We start from the raw sequence: 20,991 nt of genomic DNA on the forward strand, positions 1-20,991 counted from the left end.
AATAGTGTATATAAATAGTAGCCACATATAAATAGTAGCATATAAATGGAAGAATATAAATAGTAGATGCTTATAAATAGTAGCCGCTAGTGATGAGCAAATGTGTTCTGGTTATCTTTGGTGAAAAATTTGCAAATCTTTCAAAAGATCCATGAAACGGCAAAAATGTTGCCCGCGACTATTATCTTTTGCCGCCTGTGTCAATTTTTGGACGTGCGGTGAACTTTTGCGTGGCGAATTTTTTCATGCGTTTTGCCATTGGCAGATTGTTTTGCGAAACGCATGAAAAAATTCGCCGTGGAAAGATTTGCCGCACGTCCAAAAATTCACGGCGAATCCATGCCTGGCGAAACATTTCATCCCTTGTAGCCGCATATAAATAGTCGTGCGAATAAACGCACACCATGTTAGCCATACACGCCAATACTTGCGGTAAATTACTGTTTTAAAAATGACCATTTCGCTGCAAACTGGCGGCTGCGTCACTCTAGGGGAAACACATACTTGAATAAATAACACCGCAAAGTCCATATTTTATTGCAAAAACTCATTTACTGTACTTTTCTATAATTATCGCCTGCCTGTAGTAGGTGTTAATTTTTGCATAGCCTAATGCGATATTTAGCGCTCCTTACTGTTTGTGGATCATGCGTTAGTATTCTTTTCTGTGCGCTAATTAACGCATGCGTTAAAACTACCACATGCGGTCGCGCGAAAATTAACGCATGCGATATGCGACTTAACGCGCGCGATAATACTGTAGTGAATCGCGCGCTAATTATCGCGTCTATTTTAACGCAAAAAATTATCGCACTTTAGTGAATCAGCCCTAATATCTCTTAATAAAGTTTTTTGATGCCTTGTAATTATCTCACAGCTGTTATTACTGGTACAAATGATAAGCTAAAATGATTAGTTGAATGGTTTCTGTTCTGGTCAGGAACACCAAACATTGAAAGTTCTTCATATACAATTTAAACATATATCGTACTTGTTTCATGTACTAATGGAGTGTAAACTGCTGTGTCAGACTGCAATGTAGCCTTGGCTAGGTCTGGCCTGTAGCCAACAGGAGCCTTTACTGTTACTGTACTGTAACATTTAAACAGAACCAACTGCAAAATGTAAACTAAATATTTTTACCTTCCAGCTTATATGTAAAGGTTTCCTTGTCACAAAGTGCAAAGATAAAAGGGGCTGAATGTGCAGTGTGCATATACTGTACCCTATGGCTCATTTATCAACACTGGGCAAATTCGCCCCGAGCAGTAGCCCATAGCAACTAATCAGTGATTTGCTTTTTTTAGCCAGCTGCAGGTGAAACAGTGAGTGCAACAATTTGATTGGTTGCCATGGGTTACTGCTCATGGACAATTTTGCCCAGTGTTGATAAATTAGCCCCAATAGTGTTCCACAGTTTCCCTGTTGATGCAAATGAATTAGGACTAAAAAAGTGAAAAGGTGACCAAATATTATAAATGTGTATTATTTTATGAAATGTTTAACCTATCCCTTTACCTTCAATATTTGAACAGTTGGGTAGGCTGTAAATTTATTTTTTCAAATTGTGCTCATTGGGCAGTGCCAGAAGCCATAGCATTTACTGGTGTCAGAGGACATTGTTACTCTTTTACCCACTCACATAAAGAGACTCCCTACTTATAGAAAAGCATCTAAGTAATAATTTACCGTAGAAAAGTTTCTTAGAATCTTAGAATGGGAGGGGAGGCTAAACAATTGGCACAAGTTGTGATTTTGTTGCTCATAATTCACCTTGCACCTCCCCTTCTACATGCCTAACCCTCAAATGCTTCTTAAATGCACAACACCCATGACAAACCATTCCAGTAAAAACAAAAGAAGATGGCGGAGCAAAGCGATACCTTGTATCAGTGAGCTCTGGATTTTCAATCTGGCACAATGGCCACATTTTGCTCCCATTTACACTACAGTGCTTGTGGCTACTAACAAGTAACATTTTCTTCACTTTTAAATTGTTCTTCTTATAAATCAAAGATTGCTGCTTAAAGGACATGTAAAGCCTACATTTGCCTACAATGTATATCAGTTGGACACATCACCCCCACCCAAATGGCATCATTTATACTGCAAATATCCCCTCTGCTTGCCAGCACCATCACATTTTCCTAAAGCAAATAGCAGCTTTCACCCGATGGCCATTTTTCTTCTGATACATAATCAGATACATTTAAATTTGCAAACAGCATACACACACAAAGACAGCTAGAACTGAGTTTCTGTGGGAACCAGCAATGCCATCTCTTTACTGGCTTCTAGACTGGGGGGCGTGTTTAGTAATCTGAGCTTGGGACAACTGAGCATGCCCACAAGCCAGAAGTCAAAGCAAATTCCTGAGGGAGGGGGCTGAGTGGGTTACAGGAGGAGAAGGAAATCTAAGTGATTAAGGAGATGTTGCAGCCTTACTATTAACCTCTGGAGAACCAGTGTGGCAGGTATTGAAAGATTTCAAAGAGGCTGTTTACTGATTACATTTTTGTGTGTGGGGTTTACATGTCCTTTAAGGCAGTCTGAGTTGTTTCATTTCACCATTTTTTAATAGTATGTTATTTTTGTGGCCAGGAGAAAGATGTTGTCTAATAGGATGAACTTCCTGTAGAGCAAGTGTCCTAAACTCTGACCAACTGCTCCAGCAACCTGAGGCATCGGGGTCACATCTGTTCTTGTTTTTACTGAAGGCTGGAAAGCTGTGCAGCAGCTCTGTTAGAATGAGCTTGCATTGGGAGCTCCATATCCTACAACCACAAGGCTTGTGATTCATTTATTTGCCAGTCTGGGACGGCTGCTGTGATACACAATAAAGATATGTCACATAGAATATTAATAACGAACTCTTGCTTCTTCATGTTGTCGCATGTGAGTCATATTGTATCTCCTCTTCTGCCAAAAAAAGATTCCATGGAATGTGACAGCCAGATCTTACTTATATTACCTTTTTAATTATCCCCTTATATTTACATTTTCCACATCTAATAAAGCATTTGGGTGCTACAATATATACTGACTCCCTTTGCATAAATTTCCTTCATATTAAAAGTGTTTATGAAAAACAGAATAAATTCTTTTTATTCATTGCATTGTTTGTCCCCCACAATCGGTAGGCCCCTTACCCCATTTCCACACAGTAAACCAAAAAATGGGCCATGAAATCAAGGACTAACTCCTTAATGACGTCACTCATACGGGTGCATGTGACATCTGCTATGTGTGACGTCACTTCCACTGGTAGTGAAGTCACAAGCGCCAGTGATCCCCTTGGGAACCCTCATCCCCCCAGCTCCGCCACTGGATTTGCCCAGGTAGCATCTGGCAGCTAGGAAGGGTTTTTATTTAATCGATGATATAGGCACTTGGGGGCCACCCCCCTTAATGCTAGCGCCCTTGGCACAGGCCCTTGGGTGCCTATACAGGTATGGGATCCTTTATGCAGAAAGTTCTGAATTAAGGAAAGGCCATCTCCCATAGATTGCATTATAAGCAAATAATTATAATTTTTAAAAATGATTTCCTTTTTCCCTGTAATAAAACAGTACCTTGTACTTGATCCCAACTAAGATATAATTAATCCTTATTGGAGGCAATACAAGCCTATTGGGTTTATTCAATATTTTTACCAGACTTAAGGTATGGAGATCCAAATTACGGAAAGATACCTGTATATACGCATTGCCCTGACCATGACCACTAACCAGGACTTGGGAGTGGTGCCTAAGGGTGATGAAACATGGTACATTTTGTCACCTTCTGCCTAATCTCCTCTGGCACGGATGACAAAATATTGAAATACCTTTCCATTGGTGTCAGTATGTATTGCCTCCAGTAAAATATCTGAATAACATAACTGCATGAAAATGAAAGAGAAAGCCTTTTCCTGGGTTTTCTGGAGGATATAAGATTAAAATGCTTTACAGTTTACACCGCTAAAAAAAGGTATTTTCTGATGTTTTGTAACCTGCACTGGAGGAAATTGAGCGAGGACGACACAAAACATACTGTGTGCCATTACCCTAAAAATGACACCTTATATATCTTTGTTTGTATGATCTACATTTTACTTATGGCATGTTGTCAATATTAAAGCTACCTTTTGCTAAAGAATCTGATATGATGTATCCATATATTTTTGTTGCTAAGAAAACAAATTGTATTTTTGTGAGAGAATGAAAGCTGCTATTGCCTCACGCAGTCATATTAAAGTCACATACTCTGACTCAGCAAGGCTTTCATTGCCTCGTCAGCTCCTTGTGATCTTGGAATTTTCCTTCTCTGTGGCTCCAACCACAGATGCACACACAGGGTTCTGGCCCATAAGAATTCAGAGTGTACATAACACAACTAGTGAACAGGCTGCTTTGCAAGCCTACGCAACCTACATTCTGCCTCTGACCTTTGCCTCTGTTCTCCTCTCATCACCTCTTATTTATACACGGTATAAATAAAGGATGATGATACTCTGGGTCAATGATATGATATGGTATGGTTAAATAAAGCATTAAAACTGTGAATCATAGAATACGTATAGGTATTGGATACGTTATCCGGAATCCTGTTATCCAGAAAGCTCAGAATTACAGAAAGACCATCGCCCATAGACCCCAATTTAATCAAATAATTCACATTTTTAAAAATGATTTCCTTTCTCTGTAATAATAAACCAGTACCTTGTACTTGATCCCATATAATGAATTATTCTCGGAGGCAAAACAATGTTGTTTAATGTGTACATTATTTTTAAGTAGACTTAAGGTAAGGAGATCCAAATTACAGAAAGTTTCTTTATCTGGAAAAAAGTCCTGAGCATTCTGGTTAACAGGTCCTATACCTATATAATTTACCACCTGGTAAAAAGTTGCTTCTATAAAATAAATGCATTGTTCCAGTCTACAGTATAAACCCTGCTTGGCCCCTGAGCTGGTGCAGAGACAAACACAAACCTATCAGAATTCATTCCCCTTCTGTTTTTGCCATGGTTAAGTATAGGCAGGTTAGTGTGAATTCTCATGGGAAGAGCTGTCTGAGCTCTAATCTTGGTTTGTTTCTGATGTTTGTATATCTTGTATTTTCCATGGCTTGGGACAAATCAGACTTTCAGCTCTATACTCATTCCACAGGTCTAAGTGCTGGAGCTTTGCATCCCTCAAGACCCATCCACTGCTCACCCCTCCAGGGAATAGCACAGACCGTAATTTAGTCACAGGAAAGCATGGATCTTTGTCCTTCACAAAGAGTGTGTTATAGTAGCCAGTGGTAACCAGGTTAGGACAGGAGCTGGTTGAAATGTTACAGTAGAGAGTCAAAACAAGAAGTGTGTGTTTGGGGAACTGCAGTGTGTATGGAGGGGGTTAGCGAGAGCTGAAATGTGAGCAGGTTGTGATCAGAAAGGGGGAATGGGGAGTTAGTAAAGTTAGAATTTGGATATATAAGATCAAGTGAGTTGCCTTTGAAGTTAGTGAATCTGAGCGCAGAGATAAGCCAAAGAGGAATGTTAGTAAAAGGAGTTTACAGACAGCAGGGCTTTAGGATTGCTAAGGTTATGTTAAAATCTCCTGGAATAACTTACGGAGCATTAGAGGGAAGGTATTAAGAAAGCCAAGCAGCAAGGTTGTGAGGTAGGTACAGAACGTCAATATATGACAGCGATGTGGAATGATACAGGAGAAAAGAGTCTAGTATATTGAACCTCAAATGAGGAAGATGATAGAGAAGGTTATGTTGGACTGGAGGCCCATCATACTCCATCATCATATATTGCTACGGCCCCCTGCCCACTTATGGGATATATTGAATTCTGAAATATGTGGCATAACTGTTTATTATAATTAGGCTCCCAACATGTAGCACAGAGGATAGTCATCCCACTAAATGGAAGAAGTTGGACAGCACAATGGTGGACTCTTTTGTTAATACCGATATTAAATGCATAAATATTTAAATTTCCCATGATTTGTAATAAGGAAAGTTTTACTTATAGGGATTGCTTGAAGCCCTACAAGATTACAGTTGTTTATTTTTACCATATGCTAGGGGTAAAAATTGTGTTGCTCCAGAGTTGAAAGGTCTGCTCCCTTCCTTCTATATACTGTATGTGGAATACATGGAAGAGCACAGGTGTTCCTGTTGTGCTGCCCCAGCAATATGTATAATTAAATATTGTACAGGTATAGGACCCATTATCCAGAATACTCGGGACCAAGGGTATTCCGGATAGGGGGTCTTTCTGTAATTTAGATCTCTATACCTAAAGTCTACAAAAAAATCAATAAAACATTAATTAAACCCAATAGGATTGTTTTACATCCAATAAGGATTATTTATATCTTAGTTTGGATCAATTGCAAGGTACTGTTTTATTACTAAAGAGAGTAAAATGGAGTCTATGGGAGGAGGGCTTTCTGTAATTTGGAGCTTTCTGGATAACGGGTTTCCGGATAAGGGATCCCATACCTGTATTGCTCGTCACCTTCATGTATAATATGTATTGTGAGCTATTGACCAAGCCATATGTGCACATACTAAGGTCTCAAAACTAATTTTTAATTATTTCATATTGGTTATTTCACCGATGCAATTTAGTTCCTACCTTGGTAAATAGGCCACATATGTTTTTAGCTGTAGATCAGAATGAAGCATGCCTTCAGTGGCAGTGGGGAGACTTCTCTCAGTCTTTTATACACCGCCTTCCAAGAAAACTGTGACTTTTATGTTTTAGACTATGTGGCACAGCACAAAAGGGAATACAGAATAGAATATTCTGTCTTTTTATCTGATATACACAGCATGCTGTAGCTCTGGAATATGAGTATTTGAGTGTATGACCTAGTAAACAGGCTAGCCTGATTATATTTGTGTGTGTCATCAACTTACACAAATGTTTACACTGTTGTGCCTAATAATTTGTGTGTCACATTTCTGGTTAACAACCATTATTAGAGAGCAGAAGGGCTTATTAACAAACATAGGTTCTAACTTGCATTAGACTGTTCAAAAAAATCTGAATGAAATCTGATCAGTTGTTGGCTCCGCCCACTTTTTCTAACCTTGGCCCCACAGTTTTTAGTAAAAACCATTATGCTAAGTTTGGGGACCCTAGTTTTAATAGTGTTTGAATGGCAGCAACTTAAATTTCCCCAGTGACTAACTCTGCAAAGTTTAGGGACCTTGAGATTAATAGTTAAAGAACGGCAGCAGTTTAAATTTAAACCAATAAAAGTCAATAGGTGAATTGTGATTGGTGGGTGTGCCCACTTTTTCTAACCTTGAGTCGAAGTCACCCAGTGACAAACAGTGGGCACCCTGGCATAAATAGTATGAGAATGACAGCATTTTAAATTTAAACCAATAAAATTCAATGGATGGAATCTGATTGGCTCTTAGTGGCCCAACCCACTTTTCCTATTTTTGAACTGCAGTCCCGCAGTGACTAACTTTGCAAAGTTTGGGGACTCAGGCATAAAAATTGTGGGACTGACAGCATTTTACACTTCACCATTGAAATTAAATAGGTGAAATGTTATTTAAAATGTTGGTGGCACGGCCTACTTTTTCTAACTTTGAACTGCAAATACCCAGTGACTAACTTTGCAAAGTGTAACAACCCTGGAATTAATACTTAAATAATGGCATCAGTTTAAATATAAACAAATAAAATTTAATGGGTGGAAAAGGATTGGCTGTTGATGGCTCCGCCCACTTGTTCTAACCCTGAATACGTAGTCTGAAAATGCAGTCCCCCAGTGCGAGAATGGTAGCAGGTTGAATTTCCCCATTGAAAATCAATAGTTAAAATCTGATTGGCTGTTGGTGGCTTCGCCCACTTTTTCTAACTCTGAACTGCAGTTACCTGGTGACTATCTCTGCAAAGTTTGGGGACCTTAGTAAGTATTAATATTTAAAGAATGGCAGCAGTTTAAATTTAAGCATATGAAGTCTATATGTGAAATCTGATTGGCTGTTGTTGGCCCTGCCCACTTTTCTAAACTTGGAACGTAGTCACCCAGTGACAAACTGTGCAAAGTTTGGGGACCCTGACATTAAACATGTGAGAATGGAAGCACTGATAACAATGAAAGAAATGTGATTGGCTTTTTGTGGCCCTGCCCACTTTTTCTAACCTTGAGTACGAAGTCACCCAGTTTGTGGATCCTGGTGTTAATACTGTGAGAATGGCAGCAGGTTGAATTTCCCCTTTGGAAGTCAATAGGTAAATCTGATTGGCTGTTGGTGGCTCCGCCCACTTTTTCTAACCTTGAACTGCTGCTACCTGGTGCCTTACTCTGCAAAGTTTGGGGACCCCGGTGTTAATACTGTGAGAATGGCAGCAGGTTGAATTTCCGCCAAGTCAATAGGTAAAGTCTGATTGGCTGTTCACAGCTCTGCCCACTTTTGGGCATCCAACAATCATCAAATTTTCATTCAGGCTGACCCCATGACTATGTGATTCAAGTTTGGGGAGTGTAGCCTCAAAGCTGTAAGATTGGCAGAAGTTTCAATTTCCCCATAAAAGTCAATAGATGAAATTTGATTTGCTGTTGTTGGCCCCTCCCACTTTGGGGGGTCATCCAACAAATATTTCTGTTTTATTTGGGGTGACTCCATTATTATGTTATTCAAGTTTGTGGGGTGTAGCTTCAAAGCTGTAAGTGTGGCAGCAGAAAATCTTCCCTGTCAAAGTCAATGGGAAACTTGGGGGGTTAGGAGCAGCGCCACAAAATGATGGGGGGTGGGATCGCTTAGAAAACCACAAGCAACCTGCTCCGCTATAGGGCGAAGATGTGTGAGGAGTTTGGGTGTTGTACCCCTAAAACTGCAGGAGGAGTAGCGTCTAACATAGGCAGACATAGACATATACAGACAGACACAGACTGAAAGACGTATTCAAACTGAGAGCGAAATCCCTTGGGCCGTACGGTGGCTCAGTGCATAGCACTGCAGCCTTGCGCGCTGGAGACCTGAGTTCAGTTCCGAGCAGGACACTTCACGCTGCGTATGGAGTCTCTATGTCCTCCCCGTGCGGGCAGTGGGTTGCGCCCCCACAGCACAAAGACATAAGTTGCCAGTTACAGTTCCCGGGAGTTGGCCGCTCCCAAGTTTTTTATGTGCAGTCAAAGAGTAGTTTTGTCACTTATTAAAGCCAAGCGCCTTAAGCCATTAGATCCATTGCACTTTACCTATTGCTCCAATTCATCTACGGTGGAGGCCATTATTGCTGCTCTCCATCTTTCTTTGTCTCATTTTGACAAAACAAAATTCTTATGTAAGGATGTTGTTTATTGATTTTAGTTCTGCTTTGAACACTGTTATTTAAGAGAGGTTAATTTGTAAGCACTGTAAAACTCCCCCTTATATATATATTTTAAAAATGACCACAATGTGGGTTATAGGAGAGAGAGTTTACATAGTTGATGGCTGGCCAGCCAATATCAGTGGGGAGAAGTGCCTTCACACACACACACACACTAAAGCAAAGCCATTTTCTGAGCCAGTCTCACTCTCACACAGCATCATGTGACCAGGCTGGGGCTCAGAAAAGATACAAGGGAACAAGTTTCAGGCTGCAGCAACTGCCAGAGAGACGGCCAGTATTGTCAGGAGAGAGACCCACAATCAGCACAAGCTGAGATCTTAAACACCATTATTGTGACCTGGGGCACTTTTACTTGCCCTGTTTGAGGGGGGAATTCTGGGGGGCAAGTGCCTCCATTGTCCCTTACTGTGGATGCCAATGCTGTAGGCATCTCGGAAAAGTTGGTTTTTAAGAGATTATTTGAAAGCAATTAAAGAGGGACAGAATGCAAGGAAGGGAGTTCTAAAAGGAAATAAGGCAGGGAAAAGGTAGAGATCATGATTTAAACAAAGAATACATTTTGGAGAGTATTTGAAAAAAAGAGTTGAGATCTAAGGAGGAGCAGTGAGTGCTTTCATTGTAACCCTGAGAGCAACATGGAGTCAGTAAAGGAAATGGCAGAGTCTAGTAAGGCCGAAATAACAGGGTTACACTGTGGGGATAGGGTACAATTTAGTAGTGTTTTATTGGTGAACACAACAGCACCACTCTGATTCTGTGAATTCAATTTGATTTTTCAACTGTGCTGAATCTAAGTTGCCTGTAAATGTATATAGTCTTTATTTTTCCTCATGAGAGGACAGACTCACCCATACATATTTGAATTTAATAACTGAGGTGAATTTACATGGTAATCCTTTTAATCTGCCAGTTTGTCTGTGTGTTGTAAATAAACAGTTTTTATTAAAAAAATGGGCTGTTATTTTCTGTTTTTGTACCTCATCCTTTCATCTTATACCCTGCTTTCTACCAATTGTCTCTTCCCTTGTTCTGCATCTCCCCTTTCCCCCTTTTTCTCTCATCGTTGCTTGCCTATAAGCACACTTTGGGGCACATTCATTAATACTCTTAACATTTCTCATTTTTTTATTTTTAACAATTCGAATAAACTCGTTTCTACAAATGTCTTACACTTACTAAGACGTCTGAACTGAAAAAGTTTGTGTGAGGGAAGTTGCAGAAAAGTCGCAAATATCCTGAATTTTCAACTTGTTGCATGAAAACCACTTCTTTTTTCAAATTGTCACACAAAAAGGGTACAGTATAAAAAATCCAAAACCTTTTAAGTTTCAAAGCAAAAGAAGGATCTTTCAGAAAAGAAAACATTCGCCATTGACTTCTACACGATCTTATCAAGTTTTAGCTGGCAAAGTGTCGGATTCAGATTTTTAGCTGTTTGAATGCATGTTAAATTTCAAAGAAGTTGTGACTTTGAGTATTAAAAAACGAAAAAAAAATCTGACAGTTAGTAGATGGCCCCCTTTGTGTACTTGCCTTGCTTATATATGCCTTTGTTCTAGTTCATTATACATATGAATTTTACATGTATGTATTTTGAGTGAACTGGGGATTTGAGATGCATCACCATTGCTTTTTCCTATACACAATGGGGAAAAAAAAGTGCATGAAACAGATATGGATATTTCATAAGAAATTCTAAAAACAGGCATTTGAGTTGCCCACTGCATTGCCCACAAGTACTGCATCATAAAATTATATGTATATCAGTGGCAGGTTTTGAGTGGCTGTTTATCAGGAAATGCACAAACAACAAGTAAGACACACCAACAGCTCGCTTATGAAGGCTACTCTAATGCTGGCCAGATCATAGGCAGAGAAGCCAGTATCAAACCACTTGGAATGTTCAGTCCAATATCAGCGCCATGTTAGTACACAAAAAAAGATTCACCCCAGTTATTTAATAGTTTTCATTGATGGATTTACTTGACACTTACTAACCAGTCCTGGGTCATCTATTGTCCAAGCTGCCCATGTTAACTAATCACTACCTACAGGTTATTTGATAAACTGGTCTTCCAGAGAACATATGTGTACCAGATATCTCATGGTTCTGCTGGAAATTGATTGCACTGTATGGAAACTCTGTGTTTCAGTAGTTTCCTAGCTGAGCATGGCTGGTCCCGAACAGAAATATTTGTATAGATTTGCTGTAATCATGATTTATGTATTGCATTTGTCAGGACCTCTCAGTGATTATATTATTCCATTAACCTCCCATCTATCCATCACTGTATAGCAGAAATTAGTATAATTTAGGTTATTTTCCCTCTGTGTTTTTTTTTTTTTTTTTTTATAAATTCTCATTGTGGTAAATTCAGTTAATATATATGAACTGTATATTGAAATGACATTTTCGTAAACGTTTTAATATATTTGGAAAAATAGATACAAGTATGGATTCTTGTACTACTATAGGTATAGGACCTGTTATACAGAATGCTCGGGACCATGGGTATTCCGGATAAGGGATCTTTCTGTAATTTGGATCTTCATACCTTAAGTCTACTAAGAAATCAATAAAACATTAATTAAACCCAATAGGATTATTTTGCATCCAAATGGTAGGATTATTTATATCTTAGTTGGGATCAAATACAAAGCACTGTTTTATTTTTACAGAGAAAAAGGAAATCAATTTTAAAATCTGAATTATTTGATTAAAATGGGGTCTATGGGAGACGGGCTTTCCGTAATTCAGAGCTTTCTGGATGTCGGGTTTCCGGATAAGGGTCCCATACCTGTACTTGCTTAAAATGTCATTATGCAAGTTCTGAAGCTGATATAATAGATTACGTTTATTATTATTATTTAAAATGATTTAAAACCTGTTTTGCAAACATATATTTAAATTGCACATTAGTTGGGGCCCCAGTTGGCCTTCTACAATATTGTCCCCCCCCAGTAACTGCAGTTTTTGTACCCCAATTGTTTTACTGTTAAAGGGGAACTATCATTAATATAAACATGCATCCAAACTGTAGCGGATGCTTCATAATTGTTTTGCGTATACTGCAGAGTGCAAAGTGAAATTTTGTTTACTCAGTGTTTTTTCCCCATAACCTCAGTGTAATTGCTTTATTTTAGTGGTTGAAATTGAGCCATGTGACAAAAGGAGTTTTGACTGGGTGTTAGTTACTTTAAGGGGCTGATTTACTAAGACACGAATTTGAATCCGAATTGGAAAAATTCCGATTGGAAAATGAACATTTTGCGACTTTTTCGTATTTTTTGCGATTTTTTTCGGCTCCTTTACGACTTTTCGGGAATTATCGCGACTTTTTCGTTACCAATACGATTTGCGCGAAAAAACGCGAGTTTTTCGTAGCCATTCCGAAAGTTGCGCAAAATCTGGTGATTTTTTCGTAGCGTTAAAACTTGCACGAAAAGTCGCGCCTTTTTCGTAGCGTAAAAACTTAACGCGCATATTAGACCACATATTGGTGTTTTGTCACCCGAAGGGGTGTATTTATTAACAATGGAGACAAACATTATCGGTGATGTTGCCCATAGAAACCTATAGACCTATAGAAACCATCACTGGTGATGTTAATAAATACACCCCTAAGATGTTTTCCAACCATGCAGCTTGCTATAAGTGCATTGATATTGCGGACTCCAATCAGAGCAGGTGAAAAGTGACTCACAGCATGAGTATTGGGTGCAGATGAAAAAAATAGTTATGGTGAGAACCTTACAAGTAAATTGGTAAAAAAAAAATATGTATGTACATTGTTCTGCCACTTCGGGGGGTCAGTTGCACAATGCAAATAGCAGTCACTTTAGAAAGAGATAACAGATCTTTAAGCCTCTTGCCCCCACATTGTTCACTTTTTGCAACAGTTCCCTGAATATTATAGTGCGGCAAGTAAAAATATGCTTTTTATTTACCCACAATGCAGTGTTTCCTCCCAGAATTTTGTGTTTTGAAATGTGTAAATCCAGAACACTATATAAATCTATGTAAATCCAGAACACTATACCATATATATATATGGCATGCCCATCATTGTACACCCAGAATGTCTTTTGTGCAGACGTGCAGGCAGACGTTACATTTACAAGGTAAGCAAAATGCCTTATTATTAAAGTCAATTGGAAATTCAGACCTCAAGCCAAATTTCTTCCAAAAGTGCCAGGGGGGCTCCGGGCCTGGCCAATGTACAATATCCTTCATGGCTTTTTCTCATTGATTTTTCCTTTTTGTGAGCAACATAATAGCACTTTCCTTCCTTCCCTAATCCGTTTACAATAAACACTTGGCGGGGGCGTCATTATCTTTTGGCTCTCAGGTTAATACCTACTTACACTGCTACAGGTCATGGGATACTTCCATATTATAAATGTTTTTTAATTATAAAGCAGGAACTAGATATTAAGTGCCCGGTTGTTATATCAGTGGTATATTTACAGGTAGAAATCTATGCCCATCTTGCATTAAAAATATTCTAGACTATCAATGAAAACACACTTATATTTTTACTTTAGTGTTAGACCTCTGATTTATAACACTAAGGGGCATATTTATTATTCTGTGTAAAAGAAATTTGCCGAATAAACGGTGTTATTTTACATAAGTTCTAGCAGAAGAAAAAACACGTAAAAAATTATGCCAATTTTAAACCGGTTTTTACATGGCGAAGCCTGGCAAATTTTCTCAACGTTTTTTACACAGCATAATAAATATGCCCTTAAGAGTAAATATGACTGGTTGAATATTGTTGTTCTGGTACAAATACAGTCCCACCGTAATAACTAGTTTTGCCTCAGTCTGTACAGCTGCTGTCTTATAGAGTTTTGTAAGTTTACTACAAAAACGCCCTTGTCTGTAAATCAGCATCAGCACAGTAGTGTTCTGGATTTACAGAATTCAAAACACTAAATTCTGGGAGGAAACTGCATTGTGGGTAAATAACAAGCATATTTTTACTTGCTGCACTATAATATTCAGGGAACTGTTGCAAAAAGTGAACTATGTGGGGGCAAAGGAGAGACTTAAAGATCTGTTATCTAAAGTGACTGCTGTTTGAATTTCCAATCTTCTATTGTAATCTGTTGGCTATGTCACTAACATTCATATGCATCAAAATGTAACCCGTTTCTTCCTTGCCAGGCTTTCTGTGAAGACATTAATTGACCGTTCCTGCTTTGAGACAATTGATGACTCTGCACCAGAATTTGTTAATTTTGCCTCTATACTGGAACAGATCCTAAGCCATCGCCTTAAAGGTAACCTAAGCCTTCCACCATGCATATGTTCAATTGTATATATATTTAAACCCATTTTAGCCATAATTGCACAGCTGGCATTTTCAATATTTTTTTTCATGTGGCACAAAGGATGTCACTATAATGAAAACAGCATAGCTAGTGTTTCATTATTTTAACTACCTTTTTTTAAGACCATACTGAATGTTAGAATATTGCCAGCACTAATAATGTGCATGGGTCTCATTTATTAACACTGGGCAAATTTGCCCAGTAACTCATATCAACCAATCCGTGATTGTTTTTTTTCAGCCAGCTGCAGGTAGAACAATGTGTGCAATAATTTAATTGGTTGCCATGGGTTACCGCCCATGGGCAAATTTGCCCAGTGTTGATAAATGACCATTGTATTTTAGCAGAGCATCTATCTCATACACAGTGAGACAAATCTGGGATTTGGGAACCTTTTAGACTAATGGGAATGAAATTATCAATGTACTATCTGCTGAATTAATTGTCCCTAGTTTTTTTTTATATAGTAATTCAGAGATGTACCTACTATAGTACAAGGGTTGGTGTAAATGTCCCAAGATATTCTTGTTGGCCAGATGGTTGAAGCTTATATGACACACATGCGACAGAGGCGAGGACAGTGCTTTTACAAACGGTTTGGGCCCTTACTGAAGCAAGTAGCAGTCACACAATTTTTTCACATTATGAAGTGGTTCCCCATTTGTGTCTTGAGAGCAGGTACACATGCTTAGGTGCAAATACCACCACAATGTCATCTTAGGGACTGAGGAAGTTGTCTGTTACTGAATTGTGTGGCCATACAAGGGCTATATTGGACTAAACATAGACATCCACACATATAAACAGCATACCCACATTCGCCATACCCCATGCAACAGTGCAAAAGGTTGGTCTACAGAAGGCTTATATCTGCCAATTAGTTTGAATGCATTGTTATATAAATAGAATTGGTTTCTGTTCCCTTATCTTTGTTCAAGTTTTGATTCAGGGTGAAGCCTTGGGCATCATCTGTTTCAGTCAAGGACTGGGTTACCTAATGTTTAACATAGCATTTACTGACCATTTCTAACCACCATGTTATCAATTCTTCTGACGTATATATATAATGACATTTGTTGTACTGAGAAATGTATGTTTCTAATAGTTTAGCTCTTGGGAAGCAACCCATGGCAACCACTCAGATGATTTCTTTTGATTTGCAACCTGCAGCTGGCTAATGATCAATGAGTTGCTATGGGTTACTGCCCAGTTGCAGATTTGCCCTGTGTTTATAAATCAGACCCACTGTATTACATTTGAACTTTATACCCTACCACCCTTCACTACCACAAACAGAACTGGCTTGGCACCTGTATTAATATAACCTCTGATAAAAACTTGTTTAGGTAAATTCACATAATAAAATAAGAAAGTTCCTATACAGTGGTTAAAAAGCACATTCATAACTCCCCAGTTGATTCTACATTTGACAGGTGTCACACCCTCATAAACACACTTTTAATCTACATGCTAATGAATGAGAAGCTCAGATGTATAATGTAAATGTAATTAACTAGCCCCCCACAGCAAAATGTTACCCTGGAAACTATTTTAGTCAGGACACAGGGCATAACCATGGGCTCCCCAACAGACACTGAAGTCAATGGAAATTGTGTTAATAAATGTTATTTTTCCAGCTCATTTAAGACATTTGAATAAGTGTTTTTTTTATATAAACTAGCATTAGAGTTGCTGTTTTTTTCCGCACTTGTGTATTTTTATTGCTCAGTCTCATATTTTGATCAATTGACTTACCTGTTTGTTCCTTTCTTATGCTCTAGGCCACAGGATTTTGCAGCTTTGTTTAGAAAGCTAACTCCTTTTTTAATGTATTAAACCAATTTAACGGAATTTCTACATTGTTTCAATTGTCCAATTACATTTTATTATGCAGTCAATGTAATTATATTGTGATGTAATTCTAAAAATGTCATAAATTAAGTTTAATAGATGGCAAACCAATTATATACACTGTTTATTATAAGAAAGCCTGATATCACAATAAGGAATTAAGTCTTTCCAGTTCTTTTTATTGATTCACATCATACCCCATGCTGGGCAGTTTTCCTCCATGATTTACATTTTCGATGTATTTGAAGGCAACATTATTGGTTAAAGTTCTAGCATTTTATTTAGCTTTGTATAACAAATATGGGATATATACAAATATGTTTTCATTACATTAATAAATGATATATGTTGGAATGTGTATTCAAACTGTTAATTTAATATGAATATACATTGCCACCAAATGTTTGAGAAAGAGTAATATTTTGCTTTTAGGTTATCAATGGCTATAGAATAATATTGCGGTCACCCAGTATAAAGTACAAAGTTGGTGCTGAGCAGATCTCGGCTACAAATCAGTTTTGCTGTTGTTGGAACTCCTCAGTGATGTCAGGGATATATTCAGTTCTCCTAACTTATTTTCCAGAGACAACATGCTGCTGGGCTGGAGGGGGACATAAAACGCAGACAAATTTCCAATTCAAAATTTGATTACTTCAAAAAAGAATCTAGCTATCAGAATTGTCTAACGCCTGCATATCTGCCCTATATATATGTATTTAGCACTTGTCTATACATGTTCTTATTGTGTTGCAATAATGATAACATATATGACAACATATTTAGAGAATAATATACAATTCCTCCTGGGTAAACTACAGATACTGCAATCTCTACAAAATATATTCTAAAGTTATTGTTTGGTAACACCACCATCACCACTGGAAGTCATTTTCCGTAGCATTGTTGGTTGATTTTGCTTCATCCAGACTATTAAGGCTGCTCACACAGCTATGAATAAGAATGAACATATGGACACAATAAAATACAGTCAGGTTGCTGGGATGATCCTGCAATCAGAAAGCAGATTGCTTGTATGGATATTTTGTTTGTGACTGATAATCTGCAGCATTTCCTATTTGATCACCCCTAATCATCCACTTTGACACTGACACTGTCAAGCAATCCAGGATTTTCATACAAGTGCATACTGTATACTATTATTTTTTTTACACCATTTGGGAACCCTATGTTACTGCTTTGGGTGGCTAAACAGACCCACAGCAATAATTCACAACTATCCTTTTTGCACTAAGACCTCAGTGTCCTTGTTCTGAAACAGAACAACTCTTCTATATTATCAGAATCCACTCTTACTAAAAGTTGTCATTGCGGCTGTTCAGGTCAGTGAGCTCCAGAGAGGACATAAGTAATCTGCAATTTCGTTTCACAAAATGTCTGGTGTTTGATCTTTAAACGATTAGAAAATCTTTTATGTTTTGTCATCTTTTATCTATAGATAAATTAAGTAAAGATAAGAGGGAAAGTGTTACTGGTAGCCAGTTCCAGATTAATGACTCAGTGATCTTGGAGTTCACCTTTTTGTTCATTGAAAATGTGTTTGATTTATTTTTAAACTGAGGAATGTGTTCAATGCCGAGACCTTGATTTGTATCAAATTTTTATTGTCCATTCTTGCACTGGGCACATTGCTTTCCTCAGTTTAAAAAATGTAATAACAAATAATTTTGCACCCCCAAATAATTTATGTTATCATTATCCTCATGACATAGAGGCATCCATTTACTAAAGTGGGATAGATGATGGACCCTAATCTATAGACTATTTCAGCACAACTGTCACATATACATGGCTGGTTTGTCCCTAATCCTGAAGCTCCCAATATGCTTTTATAGTCACTACTCCTAGGATTCATTACATCTCTCAATAATTGCCCCATGCATAAGTTAAAAGACTCCATAAACCATATGAAGCCTGACAAATAGCTTTGGGACTACTCTTATTTGCTTTCACCAAGTACCTCGAAAGTGGAAAATGTTGAAATTTTGCACTTTTCCCAACACCATCATTTCAAACCCACTCTCTTTCGACTTCAACTCAACTTACCAACATACATCTGATGGGCAATTCCACGCATACCATATCTCTTACTGATCATTGTGATTGATCATTGTGATTGAAGATCGCAAATATCACGAAAATGCTTACGAAAAAATCGCATTAGTCACGATAATATCGTATTGGCGATCCGAAAGTCACAAAATTTTCGTACCGAACAATTGTAAACAGCGGTAAAACCATTCCGATTTTTTGCGTGCAGACGTCCGAAAAAGTTGTGTGGTGTATGAAAAAGTCATGCGGACACCCGAAAAAATCGGCGAAAATACGCTCGGAGCGTTCGCACTTTTGCAAATGTGCCCCTAAGAGATGCAATTTTTACAGGGATTACAAGGCACAATACCTTCTCCATTTGCCAATGCACAAAGAAATGGCCGTAAATTTTGCTTAATATTAACGAAAATGTTTGGGAAGAGGACACGGGATCAGTGTGCAGTTTTTAACTTACAAAAAGAAACAATGCAGTACTGGAGCTGCAGGAGCAAAAAGGTAGTTCTGAGGCTAGAAGTAGAGTAACATTCAGTTATAGTGGAGTAGAGTAAACTGAAATGGAGAAGAGGGTGCATTTATGATCTAGTAGTAGAGTAACACTGAGTTACAGTGGAGTAGAATGAAATTGAGAAGTAGTAAGGATGATAGTAGATTAGAGATTTCTAGTGAAAAAGAAGTAATGTGTACAGCTTAAGCTATGTCTTGCACATGGGCGTCCACAGAAGGGGGCAAGAGGGGGCACTTGCCCTCCCCTGGAAAAGTAGCAAAAAAAACAAAAACCTTACTCCGTTTCTGCACTTTCCCCTCAAGCCCGTTTTTGCTGTGCTCCGATTGGATCTTTCTTCTTGTGGATTCACCAATCAGAGCACAGCTTCCTTGACAGACAGTAAAATTGACCAATCAGAGCACAGATGCACACAGGGATCGGGAGATTTTGCAAACTGGAAACAGAAATAAAGACTGAAAAGATGAATCTGCAGCTGTAACTTTACCTGAGAACCAACTCTCAACTTTTGCTGCAGTTTTCATCCCACAGGTACTATACACAGGTACTATACAGTTCTAAAGAATCACTAGCTAACATTAAATTGTTTAATTTATAATCTATCCCCTACCCTAACACATGGAGGGTAAGTTAACTCTTTCCCTCTGAAAAAGCTCATTGTGTGTTTATATATGTGTTGTTGTTTTTTGCACTTACTATTTTTTTTTTTTTTTTTGTCATTGTTTTGTTCATTTATAGTAAGTTACAGTGGGGCCAATGTTGTGTATCAGTGCCAGTGTTATAGTGCCAGGGCCTGAATATCTGCCATCAGTACCCACTGCTTCTCATGGCATATAATGTGCTGGTTTTGTAACTACGGACTGTGTCTCACTGTATATAATGGGGAGTCAGTACCCACTGCCTTTCTTGCTATAAAACTAACATAAACACATCTAAAGGGGTGGTTCACTTTTAAGTTAACCTTTAGTATGTTATAAAATGGCCTATTCCTAGCAACTTTGCAATTGGTCTTCCTAATTAATTTTTTTGAATAATTTGCCTTTCTCTTCTGCCTCTATACAGATTTCAAATGGGGGCCAAAAAATATTGCTCTGCGAGGCTACAATTTTATTATTATTATAATTTTGTATTACTTATTTTTCCAAGTAGGCCCCTTAACTATTCATATTCCCATCTCTTGTTTAAATCACTACCTGGTTGCTAGGGTAAATTAGACCCTAGCAACCAGATAGCTGCTGAAATACCAAATGGAGAGCTGCTGAACAAAAAGCTAAATAACTGAAAAACCATTAAAAATAAAAGTGAATTCGAATGCGAACTACCCCTTTAAGCTAACTGATCCCAAACACAAATGTTTGCAGATCCCCTAACAGAAGTGCGCGTATGAATACTTTTACTACTAATACTAAACATTTTAGGGTAAAAAAAAAAAGCACCCCCACCCACACTTTTGTACAGTATCCCTGGGAGTCAGTGGGAACGGCAAGAGGTAGTTGGGAGGTTAACTTTTTACGTCAGCAGTGTCACATTAGCTATAGGTCAGTCTGTGTATGGGCCATATTTAGCCTCCCCTAGTATCATCCTGCAAAAAAAAAAATAATATATATATATTTATCTGTTGCAGGATGATGCTAGCTTACTTGCCCCCCCTTGGAAAATTTTCTGCGGACGCCCATGGTCTTGCATTGTGGACACTCGAAAGACTGTCTGGCCTAAAGTTTAGGAGAATGCCTGTGTCCCTGAATCTATATTCAAGTCTGAAGAGATAATGTGTGCAAAGACTTCTTACGTGTTAAATCTTGTCAGGCAGAACAGAGTTAGAGAAATACCTGCTGTTTATAAAGTTGGCTTTTTTTTTTACACACTCCACTGATTTATGTTGTCAGTC

At 38.2% G+C, this 20,991-nt stretch overlaps 1 protein-coding gene across 1 annotated transcript in view; it reads left to right on the top strand.

Annotated features, from left to right (window-relative positions):
• rundc3b (RUN domain containing 3B) overlaps nucleotides 1–20,991 on the top strand; it is a gene marked incomplete at its 3' end in the record, with an annotated part of 69,683 nt that overhangs the window by 12,395 nt on the left and 36,297 nt on the right. The window contains 1 exon segment of the mRNA NM_203751.1: nucleotides 14,514–14,629. Within this exon segment, the coding sequence (NP_989082.1) occupies nucleotides 14,514–14,629 (116 nt within the window).

This window comes from Xenopus tropicalis, chromosome 6, assembly GCF_000004195.4.
Source record: "Xenopus tropicalis strain Nigerian chromosome 6, UCB_Xtro_10.0, whole genome shotgun sequence".
In the NCBI taxonomy this organism is placed as follows: domain Eukaryota; kingdom Metazoa; phylum Chordata; class Amphibia; order Anura; family Pipidae; genus Xenopus; species Xenopus tropicalis.